The 19,891-nt window shown below is 44.2% G+C and overlaps 1 protein-coding gene across 1 annotated transcript in view; it reads left to right on the plus strand.

The window, feature by feature from the left end:
* NDRG3 (NDRG family member 3) overlaps positions 1-19,401 on the plus strand; it is a 46,650-nt gene extending 27,249 nt beyond the window's left edge. The window contains exons 4-17 of the mRNA XM_079980186.1: positions 3,292-3,397; positions 3,673-3,793; positions 5,354-5,416; positions 5,731-5,791; positions 7,138-7,224; positions 8,228-8,284; positions 8,953-9,056; positions 9,664-9,729; positions 10,935-10,986; positions 13,094-13,141; positions 13,928-13,963; positions 14,073-14,124; positions 16,624-17,529; positions 17,560-19,401. Coding sequence (XP_079836312.1) covers positions 3,292-3,397; positions 3,673-3,793; positions 5,354-5,416; positions 5,731-5,791; positions 7,138-7,224; positions 8,228-8,284; positions 8,953-9,056; positions 9,664-9,729; positions 10,935-10,986; positions 13,094-13,141; positions 13,928-13,963; positions 14,073-14,124; positions 16,624-16,793 — 1,023 coding nt within the window. The 3' untranslated portion in view covers positions 16,794-17,529; positions 17,560-19,401. The remainder of the gene's footprint in view (positions 1-3,291; positions 3,398-3,672; positions 3,794-5,353; positions 5,417-5,730; positions 5,792-7,137; positions 7,225-8,227; positions 8,285-8,952; positions 9,057-9,663; positions 9,730-10,934; positions 10,987-13,093; positions 13,142-13,927; positions 13,964-14,072; positions 14,125-16,623; positions 17,530-17,559) is intronic.
* Positions 19,402-19,891: the final 490 nt, after the last annotated feature.

Consider the following 19,891-nt stretch of genomic DNA (forward strand, 5'->3'; position numbering starts at 1 on the left):
AAGAAAAATCCAAGATCAGCCAAGCAGGACTTGAATTTACTGCCAGGCAGCTGATAGACGCTGGTTTCAAGCTGTGCTTTTCTGTAGAAGTCTGCTGTGCTGCTGAGAGTTCTCCAAGGTGGGCTTGCTCTGCCTGCCTGTCAGCTGATCATTGGTGTCAGTAACCCTCTCTTGTTGATGCACAATCAGGAGCATACTTTTAAGAAACTAAATTGGGCATTGGCAGCTGCATCTCTACCTGCTCCTCAGACAGGTGGGTGTGGTTTAGGGAAGACAGCCCGGTGGGCCAAATTGGGACCTGTGCTGGGCCTAATTATGCCCATGGCCCATTTATCATGGAATACATGGATATCTTTTTTTTTTTTGCAAGCCTGACAGCATTTTCTCTAGCTAAAACTGCTTTGCTTTAAAGCTGCCAGTTGCTTTGTGAAACGGTATTGTTAAGCTCTGAGTTTACATGAGGTTTTGCATTCTTTCCAGACCCATTATCCCATCCTGATTTTAATTTCTGCATCAAAACTGGCCAGACTGTCTTTAGGCTTTATTCTGCAACACTGCACTCAGTTTCCTAAAATTGTTAGCTTGGGTTCTGTAATAGATGCCAGACAATTACAGCCATGCAGCTTTTCATAGCTCTTGCCATGAGTGGCATGAGCTGTCCCTTTTATTGTGCTCATGAAGCTGATACTGTCACATGTGCTAATTTTACAGTGCAGAGCAGAAACATCCATGTGTGGACAGACCATGGAATGCATACTAGCTAACAGAAAGACAGGACTTTGAACTGTGTTTGCAGAGTTTATAGGCTAAAACCTTCTGTAGGTTTCCTACTTTAGTCCCTGAAATGACCCATTTCTTCAGTATTTTTTGTATAATTGTCACCAAGGCAAAATACATAGGGGTGGGGGTTTTTAACACCTTGTATTTCTGTTGCACACATCTCAAACTTGCTTAATATTTTTCCTACCAGAAATAGTAATCCTCTGAGACTTACTGCATGTGTGCTCAAAGTTAGGAAAGTGTTGCTGATCTGCTTCTTAAATACCTTTTGCTAAATCTTTTGCTCTTGTTAATTAAACCTCTTTGTCTTTAAAAACAATGGTGCAGATGTGTCACTGTAATCTGTGCAGCCTCCTGCAGATAATGTGCAACTCGTGTCTTCACCCTTCCTGTACATAACATACACCAGCTTGCTCACACTTCAAATGTGGAAGCAGACGTCAGAGCTGCTCTTGATAGCCTCACGTGGGATGCCAGCAGCAGGCTGATCTTGAGAAAGCAATCAGATTTCACACCATGTTCACCTAATGAATCTTCTAGGGCAGGGCTGCTGTCTCCCCAAAGTGGGCGGGAAGCACTGCAAACTAAAAGGAGGATTAGTGCCATCTGCTGTTTAAATCCAATCCAAACCTGTTAGTTACCCCACACCGCTTTTGGTGGAAATGTTTGGGAGTAACATCAATATTATTTCAGTATTTTCAGGCAATGTCAGTTCCTATACCTGAAACTTGGTCTATTTCAGTTGTGACTTAAGCCCTGTTCATGCAATACTCATGTGTAAAGGGCAAGTGTGGCGAAGGGGACCTTCAGGCCACGCATTTAGCACAACCCCCGAAGACATGCTGCTGTTCCCGCCATTGTCCTGTTGAGCATAATGTCTGCAGCAGGGAGCCTTTTCTGTGCATGGAGCTCCCCTTTTGATTTACGATGCAGGACACTAACTCCTGCACAGAGAAAGCTCCTCCCTGCAGATGTTATACTCAACATGGTGCAGATGTAGGAGCAGTTCACTACTGGGGGTGGGACTAAATGCATGACCCCATGGCTACTTTTCCCGTGCTTTCGCTCTACATGCAAGTAGCACATGAACAGAGCTTAAGTTTCAGAGTCCTTATAACAGTCTGTCCTGTTGCATTACCTGCACTGATATGAGCAGTAGTCATCTTCATCTGAGTAAAACTTAGTAAGGCATGTCTGTAGAAGGTTTTGTGCGTAAAGCCCAACCTCAATATTTAATGAGAGGTGGAGGTAAGAACACCATGTCCACTGAATGCAGTTCAGAACATCAAATAGCTTTTAATTTATATGTAAAAAATAATATATACACACACACTCAGACACACATATATTGACACCAACTCCTAATCAGGAGCGGCACACTGACCACTTGATTGCTAGCTTAGGAGTTCAGAGTGAAGGCGAAAAGGAAGGATTTGAGCCGTAGAATCAGCTGTGTCATGTTGCTCCAAGTGGACACTGAGTTCTTGTCAAAAGATGATGCCTTCTGTCCAGGCTGTAAGGATCTTTCCCCAAGCCACTGGGAGATCAGATGTCCCAACTCTTCTTTCACACTCTTTGGCCTTATCCACACTTCCACAATAGATCAGAACATGGAGAAGAGGTGGTTGCTCTGACTGAGCGCTAAAGAGAAGTTTTCTGGTGGTGGGGGACAGCAGGACAAGTCAAAGTGTGGATAAGCCCTTTGTTACCTTTCATTTCTTTTCAGATTTATTAGGGGTTTTTTTTTTGGGGGGGGGGGTTGCTGAGGCTTTACTTTCCCTGCCTACATTGCTTTGCCCACTCCAAATTACTTTTCTGAACATAACTGCAGTTGCTTAGCTGCAGTGCCCAACTGCTAGGAAACAACAGTTGTATCCCATAAAAGCAGACTGCTGTGGTCATACTGTCAGTTGACCTGGGAAAAGAAAAGACAAAGGAGTACACCCTTATACAAATCAAAGTGGAGTCCCTAAGAACATGGGATGGCAGCTTTTATGCTTCCTTCTTGCAACTCCAAGCTGGTGCCAAACGTATTGCTCTGCTTTCCTTTGGACCACATCAGTGAGGCCAAGAGGGGGTTCTTAACATCTGGGCAGCCCAGGAATTCCACACACACTACCCAGGCTTTCACCTCAGGCAGGTTACTTGGGTGCTACTAATGCAGCAGTTTGACTACACCCCTGAATATGCACTCCATTGTCTGTTGAGACAGACAGATGCCACAACAATAGTTTCTGGTGGGCACACTTTCACATACGCAGTTTATTTTTAACACAGATCTTTTGTAGTTTTAGTTTTTTGTAGTTTTTAGTTTTGTTTTAGTGTGACCATTTTTAAACTCTTTTTAAATTATTTGTAAGTCACCTTGAGTGCTCCATGTCTAAACAGGAAACACATTTCCTCAATGATTAATAAACCTGTTGCTGGGGGCTCACTGCTTCCCAGCCAAGATGTCTCCTCAGGGCTTGTTTTCTCTAATAGCCAGGTGGGTTATTTGTTTTTTTCCTGTAGGAGCATGACATCGAGACAGCTTGTGGAGTTGTTCATGTCACTATGCGGGGCACCCCAAAAGGAAACAGGCCCGCCATCCTCACATACCATGATATTGGCCTAAACCGTAAGTCCTCTTTATTTCTAGGTAAGCAGACCTAGGCAATTTTTGGTTTGCAAGGACAAGAGAGAACCATGGCACACATTCGGTTCCAGCCTTCCTTCCTTCCTTCCTTCCTTCCTTCCTTCCTTCCTTCCTTCCTTCCTTCCTTTCTTTCTTTCTTTCTTTCTTTCTTTCTTTCTTTTGTTCTTGTTTGGTGTGGTCACAGTTCAAAACATGAGCCTAAAGTCAGAATGGAGCAGTGCTTTCACACGTGGTCATTCCCAGTGTTTTTCTTACAGATAAGTCCTGCTTCAATGCTTTTTTCAACTTTGAAGACATGCAGGAAATCACTCAGCACTTTGCTGTGTGCCATGTTGATGCACCAGGACAGCAAGAAGGGGCTCCCCCTTTCCCCTCTGGGTAAGTGCAGTAGCATCTCTCTGATCTCTTTCCCTGGGGTTGCCTGCGCCAGGTTTTAAGACCAGTCTCTGAGGTCCTGTTGTATGGCATGTTGATAAGACACATCAGACAGATTGAGACGAAGCTTTTTCAGTGGTGACACCCTATTTGTGCAGTTCTCTCCACTGGGAAAAAAAAAAGCCTGGCTTTAAAGAGAATTCTTCAATCCAAATTTCATTAACTGCTGCATTGTAGTTTAATTGCTACTCTCATTTTTTAATGTGGTCTCCGTTTTGTAGTTTTCTATAGTACTTCTGCTATATAATGTTGTAAAGGTAAAGGTAAAGGTACCCCTGACTGTTAGGTCCAGTCCCGGATGACTCTGGGGTTGCGGCGCTCATCTTGCTTTACTGGCTGAGGGAGCCGCCATTTGTCTGCAGACAGCTTCCGGGTCATGTGGCCAGCATGACTAATCCGCTTCTGGTGAACCAGAGCAGTGCACGGAAACGCTGTTTACTTTCCCGCTGGAGTGGTACCTATTTATCTACTTGCACTTTGATGTGCTTTTGAACTGCTAGGTTGGCAGGAGCAGGGATCGAGCAACGGTAGCTCACCCCGATACGGGGATTCGAACTGCCGACCTTCTGATCGGCAAGTCCTAGGCTCTGTGGTTTAACCCACAGCGCCACCCGCGTCCCCTATATAATGTTGTAGCACTCCTTAATGAGGTGAAAGTTATGTAGATGTGATACTGTATGGATTGGAAGGATTTGGGGCAAGGGCTGTACCTAGTTCCTTGGTCTCCTTTTGCTGTACAGAATTCTACCGCTATTGTTGAGAGAGCTTGAAATACAAAGGCAGACAAATATAGCCAGACTTGCCATGCCTGTTTTTGCGTCTTTGCTGTGTTTTTGTGTCTTTGCTGTGGAGGTAGATGGGGGAGATGTATGCTATTGGGAGTGCTGCCTGGAAGACGAAGGTCTCTTGTGAGCTACTTCGGCTTTTAAATTGTGTGGTTTTGGTCAGTACACATATTTATTCCCATATGTCATGCTTCAGCCCCAGGATCTATTATTATTGGAACCTCCTTGCAGAATTGTGTGTTTGACAATGTGCCTTGAAATAACATCTTTAGGTTTTGAGTTAATGTATGTCAGCTATGGGACGCAGGTGGCGCTGTGGGTTAAAGCCTCAGCACCTAGGACTTGCCGATCGAAAGGTTGGCGGTTCGAATCCCTGCGGCGGGGTGCGCTCCCGCTGCTCGGTCCCAGCACCTGCCAACCTAGCAGTTCGAAAGCACCTCCAGGTGCAAGTAGATAAATAGGGACCGCTTACCAGCGGGAAGGTAAACGGCGTTTCCGTGTGCGGCTCTGGCTCGCCAGAGCAGCGATGTCACGCTGGCCACGTGACCCGGAAGTGTCTCCAGACAGCGCTGGCCCCTGGCCTCTTAAGTGAGATGGGCGCACAACCCCAGAGTCTGTCAAGACTGGCCCGTACGGGCAGGGGTACCTTTACCTTTACCTTTATGTCAGCTATTGGCAGCCTCTCTTGTTAACTAACACCCCCTTTTTATTGTTTCAGATACCAGTATCCCTCTATTGATGAATTAGCTGAAATGCTCCCTGCTGTTCTTACACACCTGAGGCAAGTATACAAAGACACCCAGACCTTTAATAATTTGCTTCACTGCAGGATGTCCACATAGCATGTCCCCATTCCCCAGAATCTTCCCCAGGAATAGAGGAGAGACATGTGTTTAGGATGCATAGAAATGAGGCAGTTGCTCAGTTTCATTTAAATCATACATGCAGTATTTTTGTAACCACCCCATTGTTCTTCACCATGAACCACAGTAGGTCCCTTCCAGCAGATCACCCATCTCATTGCTGATCTAAAGGACGATGGCTGGGTATGTTAACGGGCTTTGAAGCATGTTCTCACTTTGAACTCTCTTTCAGTCTGAAAAGCGTAATTGGTATTGGCGTTGGAGCTGGCGCTTATATCCTTAGCAAGTTTGCAGTAAGTAGCCTCTGACTGTTGATTTCCCTGTGTGAACTAATTCTTTCCCTCTGTGCTCCATGAATAGGGCTGCCTGTTTATAAAAACACACATAGCAGAGATGAGTGCAGTAATGAGAAATACTGGTAAGAGCAAGTGGCCTGAATCATGGATGTCCCAACCCCTCTGGAGGAAGGGCTTCCATAAAAAGTTGATGAAAGGTGAGACAGTTAATTCAAAGTGATGGATAGATCTCTGTGGGCTGCTATTCAATTCCAGGAGGAGGATCACTCAACAAACCAGTAAATTTACTGTTAAAGGTAAAGGAACCCCTGACCATTAGGTCCGGTCGAGGCCGACTCAGGTGTTGCGGCGCTCATCTTGCTTTATTGGCCAATGGATCCGGTGTACAGCTTCCGGGTCATGTGGCCAGCATGACAAAGCCGCTTCTGGCGAACCAGAGCAGCGCACGGAAACGCCGTTTACCTTCCTGCCAGAGGAGTACCTATTTATCTACTTGCACTTTGACGTGCTTTTGAACTGCTAGGTTGGCAGGAGCAGGGACTGAGCAACGGGAGCTCACCCTGTTGTGGGGATTCGAACTGCCGACCTTCTAATCGACAAGTCCTAGGCTCTGTGGTTTAACCCACAGCGCAACCCTCATCCCTTTAGTGCCAGTTAAGTCTACTAGTCTTCTCATGTATTATTTCCCAGGCTAAACTGAGTTCTTTGGCATACACCCTTAATATTGTGGCTATTTCATTTCGTTTTCTTGCATTGCATTTATATACCACCTTTCAAGGAGCACAAGGAGGTATACATTGCTCATACGTGGTTGCCTTATAGTTACTGTGGTCTAGGCTAGTCATTCATACTCCTTTGCATTTTAAAGCACAATATTTGGGAACATACACACTAGACATGTTCCTCAAAAAAGAAGAAATTCACTTTGAATTAAAATGTATTAAATCCTCATTTTCCATTTCCATTTTTTTTTATCTAACCAGAACTTAAGAAAAACAATTAAGTTATTTTATAAAAGTTTCATCTTTCTGGCTCGTGTTATCTTGCTTTTAGGAACAAAACTATATATAATCAAGTACGCTTTACTAATCGAGACTGAAATAAATAATTCAGTTACTGCTAGTGAAGAGTAAGGTTGTACCATATCTTGAACCTTATTATTACATTATATAACAAAAGTGGTCTGTTTTTCAGGTTAAAAAACTCTCTTTCCTTACTCTTATCATATTAGACAGCTGAGTCATATAAGCCATGTCCCAGATTCTCATGCCAATCTTTGGGGGAAAGGGAGGATTAAATCTTTTTCCACCTGCAATTTACAAGTGGGTTTTTTTATTTTTTAGCTGCATCACCCTGACTTGGTGGAAGGTCTGGTACTTGTTAACATTGACCCATGCGGAAAAGGATGGATGGACTGGGCAGCATCCAAGGTAGGCTTGCTCTTCTATAATTGGGATGCCAAAGTTGATTTACATTATTCAGTTACTGGAATTATGTTTTAGCGAATGCTTTGATATTATTGATTACTGCTTTGCCTTTCATTTGTTTGCTTTTTTTAAGCAAAGGTCAAACTCTTCTGTTCTTTATTCTAATTACTTACATTGTATCACTAGAGATACCCAGCCATATAGCTGACACAGAGCCAAAGAATATACTTTTCTATATACCATATTTTTCCGTCTATAAGACGCCCCCTATTTTGGGGGACTCAGATTTGAGAAAATGGGGGGGGGGAGATGGTCCAGAGCAGGGGTCAGCAAACTTTTTCAGCAGGGGGCCAGTTCACTGTCCCTCAGACATTGTGGGGGGCCGGACTATATTTTTTGGAGGGGAAATGAACGAATTCCTATGCCCCACAAATAATCCAGAGATGCATTTTAAATAAAAGGACACATTCTATTCATGTGAAAACACGCTGATTCCAGGACCGTCCGCGGGTCGGATTTAGAAGGCGATTGGGCCAGATCCGGCCCCCGGGTCTTAGTTTGCCTACTCATGGCCCAGAGTATAAGACGCCCCCTAATTTTTCCTAATTTTAAAGGGGGGGAAATTAGTCTTATAAACGGAAGAATACGGTACTTTTTATATGGCAATGCATTTGGAATGCAACAGGCAGTTAAAAAAATAAATAAAAAAGAGCCAGTGGGATGGAGCTTTTAAACAAGAAAAAAAATACTTACTTTTGCCTTCATATGCACTGTTGTATAATTGTTTGCCAGATTTATGCACATCAAGGTAGCCAGTGTGGTCCCCTCCATATCTTGGATTACATCTTTCATTAGCCCCATCATGTCTGCGCAGAAGTAAAATCCCACTGGATTTAATGTGGTTTCCTCAAAAGCAAATGGGTGTTGTGACTGCAGCCTGTTCTGTGTTGCTTGACTACTGTGTAGTACCACCACTTGAAATAACTTGACTTTTCTTTTTTCCCAGTTTTCTGGGTGGACAACAAACATTGTGGACATTGTTCTGGCTCACCATTTTGGTCATGTAAGTCAACTGCTGGATCCAATATCGAAAATGCCTCTTAATATAAAGAACTTTAAATAAAAATGAACTGCTTTGATCCTAACCTCAGTAGCTGCTTACAATAACATTATTACTGTCTCAGTTTTGGGTTGGGTGAGTAAAAAAAAGTGTGTGTTGACATTCTACTGCCCTTTTCTTGAGCATTCTGGGATGACCAGGCATTACTAAACATTCCAGCATTGGAATATTTCCCATGTGTTGATTCTTTATGTGTATATTCATGATGCAAGTACATGTATATGTGACCTCCCACTATCTCTCCTTCCTTTACAGCAAGCTCTTCATACAAGTGTTTTATTTGTAATATTTATATTCTGTCTCTTAGGGCGTAGGCCTCTCAATGTGGTGTGCAACTAAAGGAGTTTAATTTGAAATACATCAGAGTGTTTTAAAAAAAACACATAATAATCCAGAATTATAAAGAAGTGCCAAGTTTCAGGAATCAGTTCCATTAAAAACATTGTAAAAGGCAAACTAGAGCAAATGAGTCTTAAAGGGCATGTTTGAAAGATTGTATTGAAAGGGTTTTTTTGTAGTTTCATATGACAAATTCCTCGCATATTTGCTTTTTTTTTTTAATAGCATGGTTAGCAAGACAACTAATTAGAATATTTGTCATTCTTCACCAGGAAGAACTGCAAGCTAACTTGGAGCTGATCCAGACCTACAGACTTCATATTGCCCAGGACATCAATCAGGAGAACTTACAGCTCTTTGTCACCTCCTATAACAGGTACATGACTGGTATAGAATCCTGTTTCACCCCCCACCCCAACCTTGAAAGTATAATTGTGCATACATAGTGCTTCTGCAGCAGTTGACAGCATGTATATTGGAATAGCCTTTGTTTTAAAAAAAATCAAAGAGCTTCCCTCGTTCAAGAAGCTTACCAGGTTCCCTTCTTCAATTTAAGATCCAGTGCCATCGACATGTGACCCTATAATGTTGTTCTAGTTGTCAGGGCTTTTTTATCTAAGCAAAATCTTAGTCTGGTTGCTTCATTCTTTTTATGCTTTCTAGCTTATGAATAGAGCAATCAACTAGGAGATAAAGTAGTCATGCGGCAAGCTGAGGGGTGGATGGGGACTAAAGCACATGTGACTCTTGTTGGTAACAAGGGGGAAATCGTGCACCTCGCAGAGTATTAACACGGCCCTCCAGATGTTTTGGGACTACAGTTCCCATCATCCCTGACCACTGCTCCTGTTAGCTAGGGATGATGGGAGTTCTGGTCCCAAAACATCTGGAGGGCCCAATTGGGGGATGCCTGAGTTAGGCGATTCCCACGTTGCTTCCTTCCCAGCCTTGTTTGACTTAGCCCTCTCCTATTGTCTTCGTAGCCGTAGAGATCTGGACATTGAGAGGCCAGTCTTGGGTATGACTGAAGAGGCAGGAAAAACACTCAAGTAAGTTTATCTTGGTCATCTTTGAACCTGTGCTTGAAATTATGTGGAATTCCTTTTCTAAGTTTAGCCATATTCTGTTTCCTCTGTTTCCCCATTGCCCGTGTACCCAGAGTTCCATGTCCTTTAAAAATATTAATGTAGTACATGATTTATCTCCTGTTGCATTGCTTTTGGTAGAACAACTTGCAAATTGGACACTAATTGAGTTATCTGCACCCCAAATATCTACTTCAGGCTATCTAACTGCCTTTATTTTTATTTAATTCATTTCTCTCTCCTAAAGTTGAAAAAGACCTCCAAGTCAGTTAAACCCCAACCCGTTGCTGCTGCAGGAAATCCATTGCAGGAAATCTGCAGACTCCGCTTAAAAACCTCTAACAAAGGAATGCCTTCTAGGCATTCTGTTTCACCGTGGCGATTCTTCCTAAAGTTCAATTGAAATCCACTTTTTTTGTAATTCAAACCAATTGGTTCTGGTCCTACTCTCTGGAACAACAAAAAACAAATGTGATCCATTTATGTCATAGCCCTTCTGATGTTTGAAAAACTGTTGCTGGGGTGATGGATGTTTCATGTCACAGGCCTTCAGCCAGTCATTGCACTGCACAGTGGGTATCTGCCCTAAAGCACAGATAATTATTTCCCAAAGCTCCATCATGGGGGGAAAGTTGTACATGTGAACAAAATATGGTGAGTTCACTTTCCCAGTGGCTCTATCAGTTGGTACATGCATGTTTGAATGAATGAATGAATGAATGAATGTACACTGGCATTAAGTACATTAAGAAATAGTGATCTAATTTAGAAATATAGCATAATGAAGTATTCATGAACATGACGTTGTATCTGGTGAAGTCACTGTGTGCACGGAATGTCTTCTGCTTGCACAACAAACCTTTCCCTCCCCTACATACCTCCTGCATCTCCCCAAATCTTCTCTGGGGGTTCTCCCAAGACTCGCAATAGCTAGTATGGTGGGATGTTTTGTTGCAAAACAATGGAGGTGTATTGCAGACCAGAAATGTAGGGTATTCAAATGAACAGGAACTGTAATACAAATGATGGTATTTTCTTAGTTTAGGGTTGCTTTATAGAAATGCTAGCAACTCTTAGAAAAAAAATAAAACAGCAGAATTTATGACAGCAGGAGTTGATGCTTGTTTAAGTTGTGCAGACTACAACTTTATTCTGTGGGTTTTGTATAGGTGTCCTGTCTTATTAGTGGTTGGGGACAGCTCACCAGCAGTTGAAGCTGTGGTAAGTATGCCTGGTTATTATACTCCTTACTCTCCACTTCCTTCCTTTCTTGGAAGATAGAACTCTGCAAATTTCACACATTCCGTTCAAGTAGTATCAAGTGAGATGTTTGCTTCTATCCATGAGTCTTGAATTTGTGTGAGGATAAAATACAGGCCATTGCTTTTTAAACTATTCGCTTATTGATTTTCATATATCACAATATATAATCATAACAAAGTTCCCATTTCCCTACCCCCCCAAAATACAGTTTTGTGATAGCAGAATAGTCAAGGAATTATTGCTGATCGTAAGGTTGGTGGTTCGAATCCCCGCGGCGGGGTGAGCTCCCGTCGTTCGGTCCCAGCTCCTGCCCACATAGCAGTTCGAAAGCACCCCTAAGTGCAAGTAGATAAATAGGTACCGCTTTATAGCGGGAAGGTAAATGGCATTTCCATGTGCGGCACTGGTGCTGGCTCACCAGTTGCAGCTTCGTCACGCTGGCCACGTGACCTGGAAGTGTCTTCGTACGGCGCCGGCTCCCGGCCTCTTGAGCGAGATGAGCGTGCAACCCTAGAGTCGGTCACGACTGGCCCGTACAGGCAGGGGTACCTTTACCTTTACCTTTATTCTGCTGAGCAAATGAAGGTGTCCTTCCAGAGGTCTCCTTGAATTTGCCAGTGGTCTGTATTCATGTTCTTTTGTGAGGGCATAAGAAAGAAAGCGGAACCATTTTTTAAATAAACTTAGTCTGATTTTTGTTATTAATCCATCATTGCTGTACTTTATCTGTTAGCTTGTCCATCAGAGCCAAGTCCCAAATCTGTAAAAATCAGATTTCAAAAAGATTGCCATTCCAAGTGCTCCAAAATTTAGCAACAGTAAGTCTGACAGCTGTCATAAGCTGAGTTATGAAATACTTTTAATTACTGGTGAGCTGTCAAAGCTCTTTGACACAGGTATAATTTCTCCTCCTGGTGTCGTAACGTTCAAGGGGAGGGTGGGGGATCTCAGCACTGAACTGTAGTTAATATCTGGGCAAGTTTCAACATACATATCCTACCAGATAGGCACAGATTGGGGTGCTGGTGATTAGATACTTGTGTCTAGATCCATGCAGCCCATTCTGATGTTATGAAGGCAATGTATATTGAGCGACTCTTTTTGTCTCTCTGTCTCTCAGTTCATTCCCTTCTGCTCTCACAAAGATTTCAGTGGGTAAAATAACATCAACACCAGCCCTGAGAGATGTGGTTGTGTGAATTGGTGTTGCCACTTCACTCTCAAATTCTCTGTTCTCAAATCAAATGAGTTTTCAGTACCATAGTTTCTCTGGCTGCTATAGTTAACAGGTTAGATAAGGCTGTGCAAGCTTAATGGCTGAGCAGAAATTTGAACACAGGACTTCCAAGTCCAACTTTTTATTCACTGTATTGGCTTTTGATGTCATAACTAGACTTTATTAGATATAACCAACATTGTGCACTCTGTGTTTTGGGACTACAGTTCCCATCATCTTTGTCCGTGCTGTCTGAGGATTATGGGAATTGGAGTCCAACAACATCTGAAGTTCCCCACATTGGGTACCTCTGGTCTACATGTTCATGCATCTTTCATATGGGTGCTGGTATATCAGTCACATCAGATACCCGGAAAAACTCTCAATCCTAACTACTACTACTACTACTACCACTACTACTACTTCTTCTTCTTCTTCTTCTCCTCCTCCTCCTCCTCCTCCTCCTCCTCCTCCTCCTCCTCCTCCTCATGTTGCCCATCTGACTGGGTTCCCCTAGCCACTCTGGGTGGCTTCCAACAAATTAAAACACAATACGACATCAAACATTAAACATTTCCCTGAACAGGGTTGCCTTCAGATGTCTTCTAAAAGTCAGATAGTTGTTTCTTTCCTTGACATCTGATGGGAGGGCGTTCCACAGGGCAGGCGCTACTACCGAGAAAGAACAAGGGCATTGTATCTTATCTACCAAATCCCTTACTTTGATGTGCTGCTGCTGAAGTATGATATTCCTGTATCCAGTCCCCACCTTTGCTGGATCCTTGGTAATAACTATGAATTAGATAAATAACAGAGAGGGGAAAATAAATGCTGTTTTGTGCTTTGTAGGTTGAATGCAATTCACGGCTGGATCCAATGAACACAACACTCTTGAAGGTAACCATCAACTATGAGTAGCTGTCTTGGGGGCTGTCATTCCAGAGTTCATTGTGGTTCCTGGTTTGCCATCCTCCACTACATAAGAAAGAGCCTGCTGTATTGGACCAAAAGGCCCCATCTAGTTCATAACTCTGTTCTCACAGTGGCTGACCAGATGCCTATGGGAAGCATGTAAGCAGATCCAGAGGGCAATAGCAATTGTGACACCCTGATAGCCTTATTCTCCATTGACTTGTGTGATACTCTTTTAAAGCCATCCAAGTTGATATCTTTCACTATCTCATGCAGGAGTGAATGCCATAGTTTAACAATGCCCTGCATGAAGAAGTATTTTCTTTCGCCTGCCTCGAGTCTTCATTTGAGGTCCCTGAGTTCTACTGTTATGACAGAGGAAGAAATCAGAGTTGTATACCTGCATTTAAGTGTACTCTGGAGGCTGAAATGGCAGCAGGGAATGGGTTTGTGAACAGCTGTGCTTCCTCTTAGTCCAAATCCAGAAATGAGGGCTAACCTCAACCCTATTAAATATACTTCCCTTTCGCCGTCTTCCCCAGTGGCTAATGTCACTGAAGGCTCCCCATCTCAGCATGCCATTCATTTTCTTTCCCTGAGGAAACTTCAATTTAAAGCTATGTTTGCTGGAAATAGACACTGTGTCTCAGCTTGATGCTATAACCCACCACTTGCTGGGCTAATTTAGGCTTCATTTGCTTGCTCAGCATTTTCAGCTGAATGTCATTTTATCTTGGTTTTGACTCTCTCCTTTCCCATTTCTCCTTGCAGATGGCAGACTGTGGAGGGCTCCCTCAAGTCGTTCAGGTGAGCTCTCGTTTTAGTGGGTCTCCTGCATCTTGTATGCTTTTAGGGGTATGAATAATGGCTATATTTATGTTTATGTTTATGCTTATATTTATATTTATTTTTTCAGCCTGGGAAACTGACTGAAGCCTTCAAGTATTTCGTGCAGGGAATGGGCTACAGTAAGTTATAACAACACTGTTTTATTTCACAGAGGGCAGGATTGGGAATTACCTGTCATTCAGACCCCACTAGGCTGCTGATAGGTCTATTTTGTTCCTGTCAGGGGCTCAGGAGCAGAAGCACAGGGAAGAGGGGAGATGGAGAGCGAATGGGAAGAATCTGAGGGCAGCGTAGGAGAAGATGACAGTGGCCCGAGAGATTCCATGAGCCTCTCCAGCGAATCAGAAGATTCACAGAAGGGGGCGCCGGTGGCCAGGGCAAGGGGGGTCCCAAGGGGGACGCTCCAGAAGCAAGGGGCCAGCGGGGACTCCCAGAGCAGCAGTTGGAGATCAGGACCAGCTTCCCCACCTGAGCATAGTGGGGGGGGGAAGAGTCCCAGGTATCGGGGGTAGCGTCTCCCCCAGCAGGGAGAGAAGAGGAGTCAGGGCTGACCACGCCTCCATCGGAGAGTCAGGCAACGGAGGGGAGGTCAGGTCCAGCTAGCATCCCGGAAGAGGGAAGCAGTGACAGAAGCAGTGTAACGGTCAGGAGGAAGGTCACTGGGTTGGCGTGAGAGCCAAGTTCAAAAGTACAGGCGCGCAGGGCAGCAGAGAACGAGAATTGGGAACCGGGTCCTAAAGCCCGCCGGAGGCAGGGGGAGGAGTCAGGCGACTCAGCGTCAGAAGAGTCCAGAAAGGGGAATGCCCCAGCGGACAGGAGGACCCAGAGGAGAAGAGAGCAGAGGAAGAGGTGGAGCAGGGCGAGAATCTTAAACTGGTGTCAGGGGGGAGGAGATTCAGACGGAACTTCGGCGGTCTAGGGTTTAAGACGTAGAGCTGCGCGCTACGGCTTTGGAATGGAAACTAAACTTCAATAAAGACTTTTGTATATAATGACGACCTAGCGTTGGTCCTCTGTGAGCTGGGACCTTGGGCAGCTCTGACAGTTCCCCATTGAGACTTGGTGTTTTTCACTATTGGCCAATAAGGGCCATGCATATTGCTGGATTTGGAAGAAGGCCTTGTCTGAACTGTAGGCATATTTGTCCAGATTCCCAAATTCCTCAGTGAGTGGGTTAAATTGGGAGGGTTCCAGAAAGGAAAATGTTAATTGCCAAGGTCTGTCTTGTGGTTAGATTGGCAGCCCTGTACTTGTATTCAAAACAGGATCAAGCCTTTTGCTACAGGTAACTTCATCGGGGGGGGGGGGGAAATTCCTACATCACCTGTCTTCCTGATCTGTGTGCCTGTAGCAAAAAGAAGGTACATTGAAAGAAATTAATTTTAGGGTTGGGGGGGGGGGAATCAATTGACATTTAAAGGCCCAAGAAAGTAGAAACTATATTTGCAGGCCATCTAGTGTGGTGTTAAGCACATTGCCTGAAGTTCTACCATGTTGCAAATACTGAAAGACTGAGTGTTCAGGCTTGGTGCTCAAGCAGCGTACATTCTTCTAGGCATGTCATTTCTTCACTAACCTGTATTTCCCATTCCCTCTCTTGTCTTTGCTTCCAGTCCCTTACGTGCAGCTCAGTCACCTGAGCACTGAGTCAGGTACCTACAAGTGTGTGGCTGGTTTGACTGAGTTACTTTTTTTTCTGACACGTTACTCTGCTTCTAGCATGGCCTGGCGACATTTTGCATTCTTAGGCCATCCCACTGTACGCTTTTTGCGCTACGATTTTCTTAGTGGTTTCATTTGCATTTGGTTGACTGTTGCATGGTTCTGCAGCTCAGTGATGATCCAGGAGTAAAATCTATGATTCCTGGCTTCTTCTTCTTTTTTTTAAACTACTATGTGAGCATAGTAGTTTATGCACTCTTATGCACACACAGAGAGGTGACTGCATTGCAGTGAGTCTTCAGCAGTTCTGCACATCAGGCCTTAAGCATCCTCAATCATACGCGTGCATTTCATTTTCATATCTGAGAATGGAATCATATGCTAAAAATAAAACGGAATTCTCAACCCCGGAATTTCCTCATACATAGGTTTGCCATATGTCTGGAATTTCCAGAAGACCACTGTCTCTAGCAATGTGTGTCCAACAGCGGTGGGCAAAACTCAACAACTTTTCTGTCCGGGTTGTCACTGTTTGAAATGCGGCAACCCTATCATACAGCAGATGTGGGGGGAGAGGGCACTTGCAAGTTGGAGGGGTACAAAATGAAAGCACAACTGGGGAATGTGGGGGTGGAGCAGCTGGCTGGGATTGTATCTGCAGGGGACGTTGGAGGGATTAAGCACCTATTCCTACCTGCTGTTTCTCCTTTACAATGCCCCCCACATTTGTTTCACCATGGTAAACATGGGTTTTGGAAACTTGCATTTGCCAGTGTAACATTGTGCTATCGCCTTGGAGGCAGCTCCGAAAAGGTGATGCGGTTTTTTTGTTTGTTTTCCTGCAGCACCACTCCCCCCCCCCTTCCACTTTACGCTTCTTTCATTTCGAAGGCATTTTCTAGTAAGGTAAAACAAAACTTGCTTATTTCTGGTCTTCACTACCTCTCTCTTTCCAGTGCCATCTGCAAGTATGACCAGACTGATCCGCTCCCGGACCCAGTCGTCCTCCAGCGTTGGCTCTGGAGAGAGCAGCCAAACACGGTCTCAAGCCAGCAACCCAGGGGAGGCAGCGACTGGAATTCCTGGAGCAGCTGGTGCTCCTCAGACTATGGAAGTATCCTGCTAAGCAAGCAACCATCTTCTGTATCCAGACAATCCCTCTTCTCCCCTTCTGAACCCACCCAGAATCCAGTGTTCACCCAAACATGTGGCATTAATAAGTCCCCCTCCCAACCTTGTGCCTGCCCATCTTACTTGCCACCTTCTCAGCTATTTGTCTCTTTGGCATTATGTTCCGAATCTTTTCTTTTTTTCCTGCATTGGCTACAGAAACATAGGCTGTGTACAGACGTTCCTGAAAACAGGAGTGGGCTTGTGGGCCTTTGGGGTGGGGTGGGCTGGTTGTGCAGGGTGAGCAACACTTTCCCCCTACCTTTGCTCCTTTGCTGACACACAATCTAAAGCAGTCTCTCTCTCCTTTCTCACCACACGGCCGCCATGTTTCAGGTGAGCTGTCTGCTTTGCGTTTATTCCACGCCACCACCGCTCCCGGCCTTCATACGTAACCTGCTTCTTGTGATGTTTAGCATTTTGACAAAAAGGATTTTACTGTGCGGGTATTTGCTCAGTCTTGGTTGTTGTTTTTTTTACTCTTTGGAACATGCTCTGAGAAAGTGGGGAGGTTTCATGACTCAACCATGGCTGTCAGCTAACCGGCTCGGCACAAAGCAATGCTTTGGGCGGGTGGGGAACATTTACGAGTGACTCAAGGGCTGGCCAATCAATGCTGTGCTAATCTAGCTTCTACTCAAACTGGAAAAGTAGAATCCTCCTGAGCTCAGACTGTGTGTGTGTGTGTGTGTGTGTGTGTGTGTGTGTGTGTGTGGCACAAGTGTGGCAAGTGAGCTTCCCCAGCACGCTCATCACATCTGTACGCATCCATTGCGCTAACATTCCATTGGTGCTAATGGAGAGAGTTACTGTACTGTGCCATTCCTCCCCCCCGGCCCCGATTCCTGTGTTGTCAAACCATGTGAAAGTGGTGGGTCTCCTGTTTTGTTTTGAATCCAAATAATTTCTGTGGCTTGTGCACTTAGAACTGCTTTCTAGTCGTGCTTCTGCTGAAGGTTATTAGGGCTCTTGCCTGCAGTCTTTACAATGTCTTTGGGGCGGGGGTGAAGATTCAGTGTTTTAAAACTTCAGGGGTGGGTGGGTCTTGAATCCTGCACTGTCTGAATTCTTGAGTGCATCCCGGCATATATGCTGCATATTTTCACACTGTAGGGAAGTGTAAGTCTTTCATAGCTGAGGTGGGTGAAAGGCATGCAAAAGGATCTCCTACCAGGGCTGCTGGGACACCAATTAAAGAAAGAGCAAGGTTTCTCGTGAGCTTAGCTCTCTCTGATGAAAGTGTCCTATTCAGCAGTGTACAAGGGATTTTATACGTTCTGCGATAGCCAGAGTGCTGGGTTGTAGAGGCTTTAGAAAGGGAGCTGGATTATATTTAGAATGACTGACTTCTGCTACCCTGGGGGTGGGCAGCAGGGGGGCCAGTGCTTTCCCAAGCTGGAGAAGAAGAAGAAGAAGAAGAAGAAAACAGTTGGCTTAAGATGTTCATACAAATATCTTACCCTGACTGTTTCATGATAGTGACTTGCACAATCAGTTACACCTGTTAGACAGCCACTCTCCAAAAATGAAATGAATTTTCCAAAATATGTTTAATGGTTGAGTAAAGTGAACGATATATTAACTGAAAAACCATAGAATTCTAAATCATTGATGGAGGATTGTTTTTTCAGCCTAGGTCCAAGTAGTCACACGGTGTTCTCTGGTAATAATGTCAATTTTGATGTAGCAGCAATTTTGATGTTCAACAGCTGGGAAGTGTTTATTCTATATTTGCTAAACTTGCTGGACACTGATGCATTACAATTGCAATGCCAGTTCTATTAAAGTGTATGTAGTCCAATCCCACCCCCATTTTCCTGGTTTAAAACTGGCATTCTGCAAACTTCCCTATTCACTGCTATAGCCTCCTCATGGGAAATCCCCAAGCCTTTTAATTATGAAACATGCTGTTTGCAATATGTGGGAGTAACTTAGCAAACTGGTCAGCGGAGACTTCAGATTATGGTTTTGGACATATGGAGGGACAGACAAGCCAATTTTATAGCCTTTCCCCAAGCAGTTATGTTGCTACAAAAACTTGGGGTGCGGGTGGGACTATATTGGGTCTATGATTTGTTCTGCTTGCATCATGCAGGCGTCTTGAGCTTGTATTGAGCTAAGGGAATGCATCTGTGTACTGTATAATGTAACAGTGTGCTCTGTTTAGGGCCTGTTTTTTTATATATTTTTCATAGGCTGATATTAAACTCTATTGTCTTGACAAATTCAGCAGTCTTGATAGAAGTGGGTAGGTTTGCCCTGGGAGCTAGATAGTTCCCAGATTATATTGATCTCCTGAATTCGAAAGGTTGCTGCTTTTCTGCTTCCCATTGGGTCACAGAAGACCAGAAGTGTGTGATTTCTGATCTGATAAAAGGGTGAAATAATTGCTGATGTGCTGCTGACTTATTCATAATATGGTGGCAGAATATACTTGGCTCATGGGGCCAAGATCCTTGGAAAAACCAGGTTCAGCTCTGTTTCAAATAGGGAACCGGAAGATTCTGCTTGGGAGGGAAAATTCGTACCAATTAAATAAAGCTATAATCGAGTCTCATTGTTAATGTGGCTCTGTGTGTTTATTCCATGTTTGGACTAGTCTCCATTAATTTCCAGAGCTCAGAACTATCAGATTTTGTCATCAAATGACTTGGTCATCAAATGTAACAGTGAGTTTCTCTGATGTTCAAAAACACAAAACCCAATGGACAGCATAGCTGGTGTCCCATCAATGTTTCTATGCAGTCCATATATTTTTGAGTCGTTTTTGAGTGCCATGGTAGAGAGGCTGAGGTGTAGATAATATAAAACAATCAGGTTGTGTAGTTATAGCATGTAAATTTCATCCAGAATTTTGAGATTGGGGTGGTGGAGGGAAGAGTATGAACAAATAAAGGGTAACACGGTGCTGAAAGTCCCCTTACCCTATGGCAGGGATGTCCAACTGGTCAACCGCAATTGACAGGTCAACCCCCAGATGATAGTGGTAGATTGCGGTTGATTGCTGTTGGTCACAGGGCCCCTTCCCTCCGCATGGGAAAAAGGGCATCTGGC

The sequence above is a fragment of the Podarcis cretensis genome, assembly GCF_951804945.1.
Source record: "Podarcis cretensis genome assembly, chromosome: 6".
Classification (NCBI taxonomy): Eukaryota; Metazoa; Chordata; class Lepidosauria; order Squamata; family Lacertidae; genus Podarcis; species Podarcis cretensis.